General features: G+C 41.8%; 1 protein-coding gene across 1 annotated transcript; it reads left to right on the top strand.

Moving 5' to 3' along the window:
* The first annotated feature begins 6,630 nt into the window (after nt 1-6,630).
* LOC120296783 (phospholipase A2 inhibitor and Ly6/PLAUR domain-containing protein-like) lies at nt 6,631-16,288 on the top strand. The gene is made up of 6 exons (XM_039318760.1): nt 6,631-6,733; nt 8,807-8,973; nt 9,969-10,085; nt 12,529-12,675; nt 13,567-13,737; nt 15,847-16,288. The coding sequence occupies exons 2-6, from the start codon at nt 8,913-8,915 to the stop codon at nt 16,065-16,067; spliced, it is 717 nt and encodes a 238-aa protein (XP_039174694.1). The 5' UTR covers nt 6,631-6,733; nt 8,807-8,912; the 3' UTR covers nt 16,068-16,288.
* Nucleotides 16,289-16,620: the final 332 nt, after the last annotated feature.

Below are 16,620 nucleotides of genomic sequence, written 5' to 3'. Positions count from 1 at the left end.
CATGATAGCAGTGTTCCAATATCTCAGGGGCTGCACAAAGAAGAAGGAGTCAAGCTATTCTCCAAAGCAACTGAAGGCAGGACAAGAAGCAACAGATGGAAACTAATCAAGGAGAGAAGCAACCTAGAACTAAGGAGAAACTTCCTGACAGTGAGAACAATTAACCAGTGGAATGACCTGCCTCCAGAAGTGGTGAATGCTCCAACTCTGGAAGTCTTTAAGAAGAAACTGGACAGCCATTTGTCTGAAATGGTATAGGGTTTCCTGCCTGAGCAGGGGGTTGGACTCGATGACCTTCAAGGTCCTTTCCAACATTATTATTATTATTATTATTATTATTATTATTATTATTATTATTATTATTATTATTATTATTATTCACACTTAAGACCATTGCAGCATCTCTCTGGTCACGTGATCAAAATTCAGACAACTAGCAACTGACTCACATTTATGACCGTGGAGAACTTCCCATGGCCATTTGATCAAAATTCAGACAACTGTCAATTGACTCACATTTATGACCGTTGCAGCAAAGTCAGTGGGGGTAAACCAGGTTCACTTAAATAACCATATTACTAACTTTAACAACTGCGGCGATTTGCTTAACAACTTTGGCAAGAAAGATCGTAAAATGGGGCAAAACTCACTTAACAGATGTCTTGCTTATCTGCATAAATTTTTGGCTTGGCTGTGGTCGTAAGTCAAGGATACCTGTACTTAGTTTAGTTATCAGATGTACATGTACTTACAATGGTTCACTTAATGACTGTTTGAAGTTATAACAGCATTGAGGAAAGTGGTCCAAAAAGAAGATGGCCAATAGGAATAGATACTAATTATATATCCTAATGGAACAACGTTTCATTTTCTGTTTTATACCATCTTCCCCGAATCTTTGTCAGCCTATTCCTTTAGTTTAGGAACAGTGATTGGAGCCCGGGACCCCTAAATGGTTTGAAAAGTTTGTGGGTTTTGCTTGATGTCATGGTTCCAAAAGAAGAAGCTCTTCAAAGAACTTTGAGGCATTGTTTTACCTTAAAAAACCTTTAATTTGCAACATAGTTTCAGCATGTACATAGAGAAGCCAAAATCTGAATTCTCCAACCCCAACACACAATATCAAAGCATAACTCAATCCTTCATTTAACAGTCATAAATCACATTCTCCAATTAGTTTGAACTTTCCCTCCTGTTATCTCCTCTTATTACAACCAACCTTGAAGAATACTTATGGCTAATTAGTCCCCAAGCACATTCTTCCCCATCCCCTCCAGCACCATCTCTTTTAACTCTAAAAGTAATACACAGGTTGAATAGGAAATGTCTGCATCTTTATATATTGTCAAGTAAGAACATCTGGTGTTAGCAGCACTTACACCATCCTTTTGGAATGCAAAAAAAAAAAAAAAAAAAACCTTTGTGGGCAAGTTGTGAATTCCTTTTAATAGCATCCTTAATCAAAAACTCAAACTTGTTTGTTATTAATTTTTCTTTCCTTCAGGAGAGAACCTCTTTCAAGGAAGATAATACAAATTTGCCCTTCCATTTCTATAAATAGATGATAGAAGATATTCTCCTGAAAAAAAAAATCAGCTAACAATCTTGTGTGTGTCATTTAGAATTAATCATTAATCTCAAAGCTATGTCCTATCACTGGAAGGGGAAGCAGGAAAAGAATTAATTCGTTCGGGGTTTTTATTTGCCTCAACTTCCCTCAGGTGCAAAATATCTCAAAATGAGAAAGGGAGGGAGGGAGGGAGGAGGAGAACAGAGTAAAAGGGACAGAGGGAGCAGGCAATAGAAAGATGGATGGATGGATGGATGGATGGAAGGAAGGAAGAGGAGAGAAGAGAATAAAATGGAAGAAGGAAGAGAAGGAGAGAAGGAGAGAGGGAAGAGAAGAATTCAACTTTGGCTAAGACATTTGAGTTTTGAGATAGAGAAAATGATGGTGCCGCTCTTGTTTTGCCAGCAGAAACAGACTGAATCTTTATCTCCTGCTTGGCAACATATTCCAGCTTCTCTAAGGGGAATAAATCAGCATAGGACATGCTTGGTTTGTCTACTTCCTGATACAAGCCAGAAGCCATGGCCTTTCTGTTCTTGCTTTCTTCTCATCATCTACCAGGTATCTACACAGGATGTGGCCAACACAAGTCAAAATGGTGGTGATTAAGGCAGAATCCAAGTGCCACCTCTTGTTTTACTTGATAGACATAAAGAACAGAAAAAGCTTTACCGAAAAGGGAAGAAATGTACCCTTTCTTCCAGAAGTTCCTTCACACTTTGAAGAACTTTCTGGAACACCTCCAGAGCTGTGACGTCTATATACCTCATTTCAAATATAAGATTCCAGGTTCACAATTTCACAATAGTTCACCATTTCAAAACAGAACATTTTTTTTCCAATTACGTTGGCTTTCAAAATCCGATTTCTTGTGTCAGCAGAAAGCGATATTTTTAGCTGCTTTATGGCTTTTATTGTTCAAAAAAAAAACCCAAACCCTGCTGTAGGACAGAATCAAACGTCCTTTTAATTACACAACGTTTATAGATTGTTTGATTCCTCTTTGGTCAATGCCAGGAACACAGAAATATGCTTTGTTTCCTTGTTTAAACTGTAAGCTGCCTCCCAACTATAAATTGACTTTATAGGCCGATGATTGCTTTTACGGCAAATGTGCTCAGTTCTAACCTGAGGAAAGCCATAAAGTTTCCCAAAGGATCTTCTGCCTTCTATTCTCTGTTCTTCTACTACTTGGATTAGCAGAGAAACGAAGGCTTGCAGAAATACACAGAGGGTGTACTAATTAATGGCTAAAAGAAAGCTGGATTTGATTGGAAATGAACTGGGACGGAAGGGTGACACCCACAAAAGTAGAGCTGGGAGATTCCCACATCAAGAAGCGATGGTGATGGTGAAGTACAGCAAGAACTGTGTGAGAAGACAAGCTCCTTCATCTTGATTCCTTCCAGGATCACGCCTTCTGGAAAACTGTAACCCTGGTTCCATTGCAAGAGCAAATATTTTGGCCCCTCATTCTTTTTAAATTCCAGGAGAAAAACTCCTTGTCACTGGAGTAGTGGCTGTGAGGGAGACAGAAACTCTCTTTCTCATAAAAACCAGCTGCCAGGGCAATGAGCATAAGATGCTTTGGGCAATGGACCTTCTACCAGGGAATTGTTGATTTGATAGACATGGGAGTAAAGTCGCCATTGTTGCACAGCAATTATTTCATGTGTGAGAGAGAGAGAGAAAGAAAGAAAAGGCCGTAGAAAAGCAGCTCAATGCTCAGGAAGAAATGGCATGAGATAAAGATGTAGAAAGACTCCACTTTGCCATTTCTTGAGGTTTTCACCTTCTGTTAAACCAGTGGTTCTCAACCTGTGGGTCGGGACCCCATTTGGGGTCGAACGACCATTTCACGGGGGTCGCCAAACAACGCAGTCCGCCATTTTTCCCCCTTTTCCTTAGCTGTACTACTCCCTTTTATTCTATTGGCTTTTGAAAGCCAATAGAATAGACTGTCTTGAATAAAGTCTAATTCTATTGTCTTTCAAAAGCCAATAGGAATTGTCCAGGCTGTCTCTGCCCTGCTGAGCCCGTCAAAAGTCCCATTCTGCAAACGGTGCTGCACCAGTTGAGTAGTCCTCGACTTACGACCGGTTGAGTAGTCCTCGACTTACGACCAGTTGGGGATCGCGGCATTAAAAAGGTTGAGAACCACTGTGTTAAACACTCACCACAGCCCTTGTGGGTGGTGGAGAATGTATTTCCCCTTCCTTCTACTAGGTCCTGCTAGGACAGGGGTAGGCAACCTTGGCTCTTTTATGATTTGTGGACTTCAACTCCCAGAATTCCTGAACTAGCCATAAAAAAGCCAAGGTTGCCTACCCCTGTTAGGACTATGTTTTTCTATTACGTATCTTCTCCCTCTGAAACCTCCCAAGCTACCTTCCCAATCTGAAGAAAACTCAGTAGGAGCCATTGCTTTAGGACAGGATTGTCCAACCTTGCTCACTTTAAGTCCTGTGGACTTCAACTCCCAGAATTCCCCAACCAGCATGGCTGGCAGGGGAATTCTGGGAGTTGAAGTCCACAGGTCTTAAAGTGGTCAAGGTTGGATACCCTTGCTGTAGGATGTCTTCTCTTGAGATGAAAGGAAAGTAAGGGAAAACTATGGGAGAAACAGGTTGTACAATGGATTCTTTTCATACGCACATGCCGCTATGAGGATTCTCAGTCATCCAGGTCATCAGTGTATCAAAAGTGGCTTTTATTTTTGAAAAGGCAATTGGACTGATTTTTTTTTTTTTTTTTTTGAGGAAGAAGACGTTTTGCTTCCTATTCTGGAAGCTTCACCGGTTGTATTGGATGGTGTGGGAGAGGGAAGGACAGTTATTGACAGTTGATATTAGTTGGGGGAGGGATGATAACTTCTGACAGGATGGGGGGAGAATGGAAAGATTGTGGGGTTTTTTCAGTCAACTGGTCTTAACTCTCTCTCTGAGACTGCATTGGGGTTACTTGGGGTGTTATCTGTAACCTGAGAGTCACCTGAACCTATAATAATAATAATAATAGTAATAATAATAATAATAGTAATAATAATAATAGTAATAATAATAATAGTAATAATAATAATAAAGTTGGAAGGGATCTTGGAGGTCATCTAGTCCAACCCCCTGCTCAGGCAGGAAACCCTACACCATTTCAGACAAATGGCTGTCCAGACTCTTCTTAAAAACTTCCAGTGTTGGAGCATTCACTGCTTCTGGAGGCAGGTTGTTCCACTGGTTAATTGTTCTAACTGTCAGGAAGTTTCTCCTTAGTTCTAGGTTGCTTCTCCTCCTTCCATCCGTGAGAATTTCTGAGAAATTCTTCATCTTTAGAAAAAAAAAATCTTTAGGAACAAATTTCCTGCAGGGTACAATTTTTACAATAGGCAGGGCATCTCAGCAAGTTTCTTGGCCACCCATTCTGGATTGAACCTGATTAAAGTATACATTGCAAATTACGGTAAAAGGTAAGCAAATAAAGTGATATTTATGATGACTGAAGTATAATTCCAAGAATGTATGCTTGAACAGGGTACCCCCACATGATTAAAAGTCTACTCACTAGAAAAAGAAATGTTTGTATGCCTTACCTGATCTCTTGTGTATTAATGATGCTATTATTATTATTATTTTACAAAAAATACAAATAAAAACAGGCAGGCAGGAAAAGGAAGGAAGGAGGAGGAGGAGGAGGAAGAGGAGGAGGAGAAGGAGAAGTGAGGGAGGGAGGGAGGGAGGACAAGGAGGAGGAGGGTGCAGAAATATATATAAAAAGAAAGGAAAACAAAAATATATACAAAGAATGGCTTCTGACTTTTTCTTCCAAGACTATAAGAAACATGTTCAACTCTTAATTTAAGGCTATAATATACTGTCCACAGTCCAAAAAATAAACTTTCATAATCATCAATTCCATAAGTCATAATTTGATTTTTTTTTGGGGGGGGGGTGTTCCTATTTCCTGCAAAAAGTCCGAGAAAGGCTTCCAATTAACTGTAGGTGAACTTCTTCGATGACTTTTCTCTCAAAGAGCCTCCCATTTAGCCATCGTTGTGAGTTCTGTCACCTTCATTAACCATTCCTCTATTGTAGGTATCTAGGACCCTTGCGATGCCTTCAGAAATCATGCCGCTGGTATCATATATAAAAATAAAATTCCCTGTGTGATTTTTTTTTTTTTTCGTAAAGCACTGTATCCGTAAACCCGATTTTCCTGTTCCCAAGCTGTCGTCTGTTGGGTGTGGCTGATGAGCTTTGGAGTCTAAAAATAAACAGGTGTACAACATATAAATGGCATCTGGGCAAATTTTAACTTCCTCTAATAAGCAATTCATTGCATGTTCAAGGACACATTGATGACCTCTTGATCTCATTCGTCAACCTTATCTGTGAATTTCCCTTTTTTCTTAGTTCATTCTCCATTTGTGTCCCAAGAACAAAATATGTGAATTTCTACTTGCTGGCCTACCACTTGTGAAACCTCAACTTACATTCATTTAGTGACCATCCCAAGTTACAATGGCTTATGGTGGTTTTCACACAACCAGTGCAGCATGCCCGTGATCACGTGATCAAAATTCGGACGTTTGGCAACTGGTTCATATTTAGGACCGTTGCTGTGTCCCAAGATCACGTGATCCCCTTTAGCGATCCTCTGACAAGCAAAGTCAATGGGGAAGCCCAGTTTGCTCATTTAATAACTGCCGTGATTCACTTAACAACGGTCGCAAGAAAGGTGAGAAAATGGGGCAAAACTTTCTTAACCAACTATATTGCTTAGCAACAGAACTTTGGGCCCCCTCAAAGACTTCCTCTCTTTTCCTCCCATTTTTTTCTTTCCTGTTTTCAGTCCTTCCTTTATAGATACAGTATTCTAGTTCCTCATTTAAATCTTTATTTATTTATGGCTCCCCTTTCACTTACACCTTAGGGACAGATTATAGTCTCAAAGTAATCAGAAAACGCTGAATTAAGCTAGACCCTCTGTCATTCTTATGAGCTTAGGGGAGAGAGGGTGTCTATATAACTGCCTCTACACAACAGGCCTTATTCCATTCTGTTCCTAGTTCTATTCCAAACTGCCTCTTATCTAGGCAGTTAGAAACCAGGCGCCTCTATTCGTGGGCCATGTTTAAACTCTGTTAGGTGTTTTTGCCTTCAACAACTCCAGGTAACTGTTTAAATCCTGATGACTTGTTATTGACTCAGCGTGCAATGTGAAGCCACATTGATCGGTTAGTTTCTAATTCAATTTGCTGGGAAATTGGAACAAATTAAATCAGTACTGTCACTAGATAGGGTATTACCAGTGATGGGATTCAGCCAGTTCACACCATTTTGGCAGAACCGGTAGCTAGTTTTTTGTTGTCCAGGCCCAGCACAGACTTCCGGAAGCAGCATCCACACAGAGAACCGGTTGTTGACATATTTGAATCCCACCACTCACTCCTTCCTTCCTTCCTTCCTTCCTTCCTTCCTTCCTTCCTTCCTTCCTTCCTTCCTTCCTTCCTTCCTTCCTTTGGTAGGATTCAGCCAGTTTGTATCACTTTGGCAGAACTGGTAACTAATTTTTTGTTGCACAGTCCCAGAACGGAGTTCCAGAAGCGGCATCCACACAGAGAACCGGTTGTTCGCCTATTTGAATCCCACCACTGGGTGTTACATTGATTTGAATCTTTTTTTAACCCACTTTTGTTATGGCTTATACATAACTCAAGGCAATAAACGAACAACACACCTTCCTCCTCCTATTTTCCCCATAATAACAACAGCCCTATCAGGTGGGTTGGCCTGAGAGGGGGGAACTGGGCCAAAGTCACCCAGCTGGTTTTTTTTTTATATACCATTATGACTACAGGCAATCCTTGATCTGTCACCACAACGGAGCCCAAAATCCATTACTAAGTGAGAAAGTTGTTCAGTGAAATTTGCCCCATTTTATGACCCCTCTTGCAAGAGTTGTTAAGTGAATCACTGCAGTTGTTAAATGAGTAACCAGGTTGTTAAGTGAATCTGGCTTCCCCATTGACTTGGCTTCTCAGAAGGTCACCAAAGAGGTTCACATGACCCCGGGACACTGTGACCGTCATAAATGTGAGTCAGTTGCTAGGCGCCTGAATTTTGATCATGTGACCATGGTCATGCAACAGTCATGAGTGTGAAAAGCAGTCCTATGCCATTTTTTTTCAGCGCCGTTGTTACTTCGAACCGTCACTAAATGAATTGTTGTAAATCGAGAACCACCTGTACGGTGGGGTATTAATCTCCTGTTCTCATAACATTGCTACTTAGGGAAGGGATGTAGAAGAACAACTAATAATAATATATGATAATGTCCGCTAACTTTATGATTCTTACACCTTTGCTCTCTTAATCCCTACAGAAAGATCAAAATGGGCTCCTCCCCTTTCCTCGCGAGGCCTTTATGGAACGATATGCTTATCCAAAATTAATTTAATCATAGTTTAGTCAATTAACCCACCTTGGGTCATCCTGGGGTCATGTGATCACCATTTGTCACCTTCCCACTTGGCTTCTGACAAGCAAATGCATGGAGGAAGGTGGATCCAGTTAATGATGTCCTGCAGAGATTCCCTTAACTGTGGCAGAACAGATCATAATTTTTTCCAGGATTCGTTCGCTTAGCAACCACCTTGCTTAAGCCACAAAAATCTGGTGCCAATTGGGATTGTAAGTCGAGGACTATCTGAAAAGCAATTGTACTCTGCCCTGAAAATTTGCTGTGCACAATTAAAGCAACTTTCAGAAAACCTTCAGGTGGGGACCACCGGAGTTCCTTTTCAGCCTTGCTAGAATTTGATTTATTAGGGCTGTGCTAGGTGTCCCTTCAAAGGGACTATCTGGGCAGTAATGCACATTGAGGATACTGTCCTTCTTGATTAGGTGCCACAGGATCCTCCAATTAACGAATTAACTCTTGATGACTGCATGGCCAAATCCTCACCAGTTCAATCTGTTTCCAATAACAACCCATCTGTGGTTCTTGCATGGGTTAGGGTTGATTTTTTTTCTTTCAACCAGACCATCCTCTTCTCTTTCCCCTTCCTTCCTTCCTTCCTTCCTTCCTTCCTTCCTTCCTTCCTTCCTTCCTTCCTTCCTTCCTTCCTTCCTTCCTTCCTTCCTTCCTTCCTTCATATAGTTGCATTTTCAAGTCTGGTGCTTCTTACTCAATTTCAAACAGAAATGAAGGCTCATTTGTATTGTCTTTCTTTTCTCTTTTGAGGAGAGAAATAGTCGATTTTACTGTGTCTGGCAGTCTAGAGATTGACCATCCCCCAAAAAGGTCTTCTCTGCACAAAGATCAAAGCCAGTGGAATTGTCCATCTCTAATGGCTTCTCTTACCTTGGGCTGCTGCATTATTGGAGTGTTGCTGTACCTCACAGATAAAAGTAAGGAAAAATCCTAAAGCATCCTTCTAAATCAATGTTTCTCAACCCTGACAACTTTAAGATGGGTGGACTTCAACTCCCAGAATTCCTCAGCCACAATCACCTAAGATTTTGGCACTCTTTCATGAAATCTGTTGTGATTGGTTCAGAGTCACCCAGCTCACTTTGATGCCTAAGGCGGGAATAGAACTCACCGTCTCCTGGTGATTGGCCCAAAACCACCCAGCCAGCTTTCATGCCTAAAGTGAGACTAGAATTCTAGCCTGGTGACTCAACCACTAAACCCAATTCCCTTTTTGCTCAATGGAGTATGAAACCCTAGAAAATAAATTAATTCAGTCCCAAAGCCCAGCTCCACTTCTGTAACATGCTGAACCAGCTCCCGTAAAGACCTAATAATGCATTTGCACAGCCTGCTACAGAAAGTTAATTTTAACCTTTGGTGGGGGTGATTTGTGTAGGTGGGTGGATGTGGTTTTGCATGTTGTACTGCCTGTATTGCTCAGTGGCCCATGTGAATCTTGTAATTAGGATAAGTATATTGTGGGAATCTAGAGCCGTGGTGGCACAGTGGTTAGAATGCAGTATTGCAGGCAAATTCTGCCCACTGCCAGGAGTTTGATCCTGACCGACTCAAGGTTGACTCAGCCTTTCATCCTTCCAAGGTTGGTGATACAAGGACCCAGATTGTTGGGGGCAAGAGGTTGACTCCGTAAACTGCTTAGAGAGGGCTGTAAAGCAGTATGAAGTGGTATATAAGTCTTAAGTGCTATTGCTAGAGCCAAATACTCCCATTTTAAATGTGCTTTTTGGGAAAACAGTCAAAGGTATTGTCTAGCATACATTCATGGGTGTTTGGATGAAACAAGGCAGCCACCTAATTTTAACACTGTCCAAGAAATGCACACACACACACACACACACACACACACACACACACACAAAGAAATCCAACAAATGAACCACTCAACTCTTGCTCCATCCTTTGCTTTTAGGTTGGTCTTTATCATGTGATGTTTGTAGACGTCCTAAGGAAGATTGTGCTGGAGAATCACAAGTGTGCTATTCTATCTTAGACCGGTGCGCTACTTTCCAATCAAAAAACCACAAAAGTAAGCAGAAAAGACCACTCTAGAAGTCTCATCCCAATATTTCCAATTGTGCACATGGGAATATGAGTCTCTCCCATCAACCCCTCTGGAATACTCTGCCAGATTTTCATGAACGTTATGAATATACTGTTTTTTTTAAAGATACAAGTAACCCTTGACCTATGGTCATAATAGAGCCCAAAATTTCTGTTGCTAAACGAGACCTTTGTTAAGTGAGTTCTGCCCCATTTTGTGCGACCTTTCCTGCTACAATTGTTAAGTGAATCACTGCAGTTATTAAGTTAGCAACATGGTTGTTAAGTGAATCTGGCTTCCCCATGAACTTGGCTTGTCAGGAGGTCACAAAAGAGGATCACATGACACCCCTTAGGACATTGCGACCGTCATAAATAGGAAGCAGTTGACAAGCATCTGAATTTTGATCACATGACTACAGGGATGCTGCAATGTCTTAAGTGTGAAAAACGGTCATAAATCCCTTTTTTCAGCACCGTTGTAACTTCGGTCACTAAATGAACTGCTGTAAATCGAGGACTGACTGTATTTTTTTTTTATTACACTATGCCTTTTTGGTAAAGGCTTTTTCATTTTGCTGCTGAATGAACTTTGGCAAACCAAGTTATTAACATAAGCAACTGATTTTTAAAAATCCTTATGAACCTCTTTCAGATTTATCCCTTTTTTCCAGTTGGTCCTATATTTTCCCCAAGAAATTATTGTCATCATAGCTCCGTTTCTCAACCTTTTCACCTTTAAGATGTGTTGATTTCCGAATACTTTGAAATATGGGGCAAATTTTACTGTTGGTATGAATTAAGGAGAACTGCTCGGACTTCAAGTTAATGGTAGAATTAAAAGATATATATAACTGTACATATAATTGTATATATAATTGTATTGTATAGAAGGATGAGGTTTACATAGAGGTTAAGAACGATGTATTAAGCTTTTGTACCATGAGAAACAAACTGATAGGAAAATTCATTCTGGAATGTCATGTTTGTCAATTTTTGTTTTAATTGTATTATGAATAAAAAAGAAATGAAAAAAAAGATGTGTTGATTTCAACTCCCAGAATTCCTCAGCCAGCCATCTTCTGGGAGATGAAGCCTACATATCTTAAAGTTGCTAAGATTGAGAGACTCTGGCTAAGTATACTCTTTCCCAAAAATTCCTAAATCTTCTACAGGTTGTCCTTGACTTACAACCACAATGGAGCCTAAAAATGTCTGTTGTTAAGTGAGACATTTGTTAAGTGAGTTTTGCTCCATTTTACCACCTTTCTCGCCACAGTTGTTAAGGGAATCTTGCTAAGTTAGTAACCAGGTTCTGAAGAGATCTTGCTTCCCCATTCTTTGCTTGTCAGAAGGTCGCAAAAGGGGAACACATGACCTTGGGACACAGCAACGGTCATAAGTATGAACCAGTTGCCAGGCATCTGAATTTTGATCACATGATCATGAGGAGGTTAGAACAATTAGCCAGTGGAACGACTTGCCTCCAGAAGTTGTGGGTGCTCCAACACTGGAGGTTTTTAAGAAGAGACTGGACAGCCATTTGTCTGAAATGGCATAGGGCAGTGGTGGCAAACCTATGGCACGGGTGCCAGAGGTGGCACTCTGAGCCTTCTCTGTTGGCACGCACGAGGATGCCACTGCCAGCAGCAGGTCCATCAGGCCGCCACCAGGAGGTCTACCTGGCACAAAGGGAGGCAAAGTGGCCGACTTGCAAGCTCGAGTAGAGGTGGTAGAGCAGAGGTCACCAACCATTGTCGATTGGCGGACTGGAAGAAAAGGGAGGGGAAGCATTTTACATGTGTGTGTACGCGCATGGGGCCACTAGCATGCACGCGCTGCAAATAAGGCAGGACTAGTGCCTGCGTGATACTCACTAGCCCTGCCCCATTCTTGCGTGGTACGGTGCCTTGTATCTGCACCCTGCGGCGCAGCAGCAGCTGTTTTTGTACCTTGCAGCACGGTGGCCCATTTTTGCGCCCCAGGTTTTTGCACTCAGAGGTGCCTCCCTGCCCCCCCCCCCAGGGCACCGCAGTGCTGATGGGCCCCTGGCACTTTGCAATAAATAAGTGGGATTTGGGTTGTGGTTTGGGCACTTGGTCTCTAAAAGGTTCGTCATCACTGGTATAGGGTTTCCTGCCTGAACAGGGGGGTGGACTAGAAGACCTCCAAGGTCCCTTCCAATTCTGTTATTCTGTTATATTCTGTTATTCAGTTTGTTTTTTTCCAATTTACATAGGTGCATGTGTGCATGACCACACATCTTTCCAGCCCTCTTGATTAGGCCCACCGCAAAAGTCGCTGTTTCTCACGTGGCCCCTTGGGAAAATTAATGGCCCACCCCTGATATAAAGTGTCTCTAGCTGGAGATGGTCAACCTGTGGCCACCATTTAGGACTGAAACATTTCTTTCTCCTTCATCATTACAGGTGGAAAATTTATGACAAGAAAAGCCTGTGTCCAAGCGAATAGCTGCTATGAAAACATCACCAGTGTGGACCTGGGGGACAGAGGGGTTATCTCATCCAAGCTGACCTGTTGTTCTGGCGCTGCATGCTTAAAAGCTCTGCCCCCTTGTATGTAGGCCATTCTCTACTGAACTGCTGAAAGGACTGGGTGATAAACAAGAGATAGATGGTTCCACGCCCGTTTGCACTATTCAGGAGAGCCTGAGGGCACAGATCAACCTCCAAGTGGCCTCAGCAACTCTCAGAAAGAGTGCTAATGACCAGATGACTCAAGGAATATAGATCCTTCCATTTGCTGCCATTCAGTCAGCACTGATGAAGCTTCTTGGATGAGAAGCATCTTCAGGGAAAAATGAAGTCCTTTGTTGCCTTTTGGAGGAAAAAAGCATCTTTGGGACAATTATGACCTGGATGACTGAGACTGTCCATAGATATTTTTCCTGACTGTTATCCCTGCATTATTAAACACACATTATTAGAAATAACAGACAAATTCCTTGTGTGTCTAATCACACTTGGCCAAATAGAGTATTCCATTCCATTGCATTGCATTATTTATGGTTGAAAATCCCCATTGCAGTTTGTGGCCCCACGTACCGTTCCCAAGAAAAGTAGCCCCAAATGCACACACACAAAAAGAGTTTATGCAAAATTAAGGTATGAACTATGAAGAGAACTAGATATCGTGTTTCCCAACTGGGGCAAATTTAAGATGGATGGAATTCATCTGCTAGAGTTCCTTAGCCAGCATGAATTCTGAGCAGTTAGAATAGAATAAGAATAGAAGTAAAACTTCATTGTCACTTTAAATGTACACTAATCAGCATACATTAAAATGAAATTTCATTGCATTAAGCTCTCAAAAAATACCATTATGCATATATCCCCCACACACACACGTATACATATATGGCACAGAGAAATATCACAGTCTAGTTTGAATGTATGCGTATACATTATGGTGTCATTTTATTTGGTTTTTTTTTTTTTTTAATGCAGTGCCCTCTGAAAATGCAACACCGAATGGGAACAAATGCAAAAGCTGTTTTGCTAAAGAACGTACCTACTGCACATGGGAAGAAACTATTTTGTGCAAAGGAGATCAGACTTACTGCCTTGAGTTAGCTGGAGAAGCTGACTGGGGTGGATACGGCACTTTGCAAGCACATGGTAACAACCCTCTCTTTTTCTTATCTTTTTTTCCTTTTTCTTTTCTGACTTTCCCTTTCTCTCTCTCTCTCCCACAGACCTAGCCAATGCAGAATGGGCCAACTCACTACGGCCAACTCACTGCTGGACCCTTTAACAATTTTATTTAATTTTTTAAAATGTAAATAAAATAGTATTTTATTTTTGGCCATTCACATTTCATTCTGTCCCTCCTTCTTCATCCTTTCTTTAATGGTTCTAGTCTACCAATTCTTTGGTATTAGTGTAACTCTTCTCCCGCAGAGAGTTGTCCCACGGCGAGGTGGCCATGTTGAGTTGGCATGGTGAGTTGGCCATGTTAAGTTGGCCATGGTAAATTGTCTTATGGCGAGTTGGGTGTGGCAAATTGTCATGTCAATGCCATCTTTCCCCAAAATTGCAGTGCAGGTGATACCTGTGCGATCTCAGAGAAAGATGGGGTTGCGTCAAGGAGTTGCCAACAGGTGCTACAGGTAGGCTTTCTTACTCCTCAAAGTATACTTTGCGCCTCCGAATGCAGCCATGGCATTCTCAAGTCTTTGAGTTATCAAAAGTTAATTATTTGGGGTAATTACAAGTAGTCCTTGACCTATGACTCATCACTTAGTGACCTTTGGAAAGTACAATGGACCTCCCCAGGGCTACTGACAACCCAGTTCCAATTTTCTGGCACCCTCCCTGGTCATGTGACCACAGGTCAAGCACTCGACAACCGTCTTGCATTTACAGCTGTTTGCAGCATCCCACCGTCACATGACCACATTTTACAATGTTTTTGCTGAAAGCCAGCATTTATATTCAGACTGTGGGATGCTGCAGAACTAAAGAAGCTTCTTGGATGAGAAGCAAAACGTCTTCAAGAAGAGGAAAAAAAAAAACCAAGAATGTTCAGTTGCTTTTTGAAAAGCACCTTTGGGACAACCATGACTGTATGACTGAGAATCTCCATAGACATCACTGTCTCTAGCCTAGTGCCTTAACCCTTATTCAAACTGGCTCAATAGTAATAATAATAATAATAATAATAATAATAATAATAATAATAATGATGATGATGATGATGATATCTGTAATACCATCAAACATCCACATCTGCCTATCGAAGGTCCTTGGTAAGGACTCAATAGGTTGACAAAATGCCAAATCCAGTCTGAACATCTGGCTGACTGTGCAATGATAATGATAATGATAATGATGATGATAATAATAATAATAATAATAATAATAATAATAATAATAATAATAGTATCCCAGGTCCTGGGTAAGGACTCGATAGGTAGACAAAATGCCAAATCCAGTCTGAACATCTGGCTGACTGTGCGATGATTGATTGGTGATAATAATAATTCAAACAGACAGGCACCTGCCACATATCACCCCAGATTTAACAATTGTCAATAAGGAAGACAAAAAAAGTCTTGATAGTTTGATGTGGCAGCATCTGGAGACAGCAGAATAGACGAGAAAGAAATGGAGAAGATAACAAAATACAAAGACCTACAAATAGAAATAGAAAGACTGTGGCAAAGGCAAGCAAGGGTAGTACTAATAGTGATAGGTGCCTTGGGTGCAATCCCAAAACAACTGGAGCACCACTTGAACACCATTGGCATTGACAAATTCGCTATTAGTCAATTGCAAAAGGTGGTTTTACTAGGAACAGCTTCTATCCTGTGACAAGATCTGTAACACCATCAAACATCCACATCTGCCTATCCCAGGTCCAGTCTGAAAGCTGGATGACTGCGATTCCTTCTCCTCCTCGTCGTCCTCCTCGCCCTCCTCTCCTCCTCCTCCTTCTCCTTCTCCTTCTCCTTCTCCTCCTTCTCTTCCTCGTCCTCGTCCTTATCCTCCTCTTCCTCCTCCTCCTCCCCCTCCCCTCCTTCTTCTTCTCCTCCTCCTCCTCCTCCTCCTCCTCTTCCTCCTCGTCCTTGTCCTCCTCCTCCTCCTCCTCCTCCTCCTCCTCCTCCTCCTCCTCCTCTTCCTCCAATAGTAATATCACAGCAGGCAGGATGTGGAACTGCTGGGAATTCCAAGTGAGTTGGCTAGGCTGGGGGAAAAGGAGTCTAAAATTTCCAATTGTCTCCACAGATGAAGTGGCCACCATGATAAAGTTTGCCATGAAGGGCTGTGTCAACCCCGCCTTCTGCGAGCTGTTTCATGAGGGATCGGTCTATTTTGCCACGCTCTTTCTATTTGGTAGAGGAAGCTGCAGGCCAGCCACTGCAGAAGCCACAACTGTACCATCCCCCAGAGTCAGTTTCTTCTTCCACGTGTTTGCTGGATTCTTACTTGTGGAGATCTATGCTTGATGACTTCCTGGCTGAGACTTTTCTCCTGGACAGCCTCTTGGCCAACTTCTTCAGCCCTTAGGCCTTATGCAGATCGTAGCCTTTACAGATTCAGAAGAACTCAGATCGTCTAAATTATATAAGTGGTGGTTTCTTTTGCATCTTGGGGGCCCTCCAGAAGGAGCAAGGCAAGCCCCACCCCCAAGGCTACTATACTCTAAAGCAGTGTTTCTCAACCTTGACAATTTTAAGGCATGTGGACTTCAACTCCCAGAATTCCACAGCCAGCGTTGCTGGCTGTGGAATTCTGGGAGTTGAAGTCCACATGCCTTAAAATTGTCAAGGTTGAGAAACACTGCTCTAAAGCAATGGTTAAAGGAAACAAATGTTGACACATGGTGGATGTGTAAAGCACGTGGTGGATGTGTAAACCAGTATTTTTCAACCTTGGGCAATTTTAAGATAGGTGGCCTTCAACTTCCAGAATTCCCCAGCCAGCATGGCTGGCTGGGGACTTCTGGGAATTGAAGTCCATCCATCTTAAAATGGCTAAGGTTGAGGTTAGGTAGATACT

Source organism: Crotalus tigris, unplaced genomic scaffold, assembly GCF_016545835.1.
Source record: "Crotalus tigris isolate CLP2741 ecotype Arizona unplaced genomic scaffold, ASM1654583v1 scf7180000021504.189830, whole genome shotgun sequence".
In the NCBI taxonomy this organism is placed as follows: domain Eukaryota; kingdom Metazoa; phylum Chordata; class Lepidosauria; order Squamata; family Viperidae; genus Crotalus; species Crotalus tigris.
The sequence above is the reverse complement of the archived record's forward strand: the minus strand, read 5'-3'. Positions and strand labels throughout refer to the sequence as shown.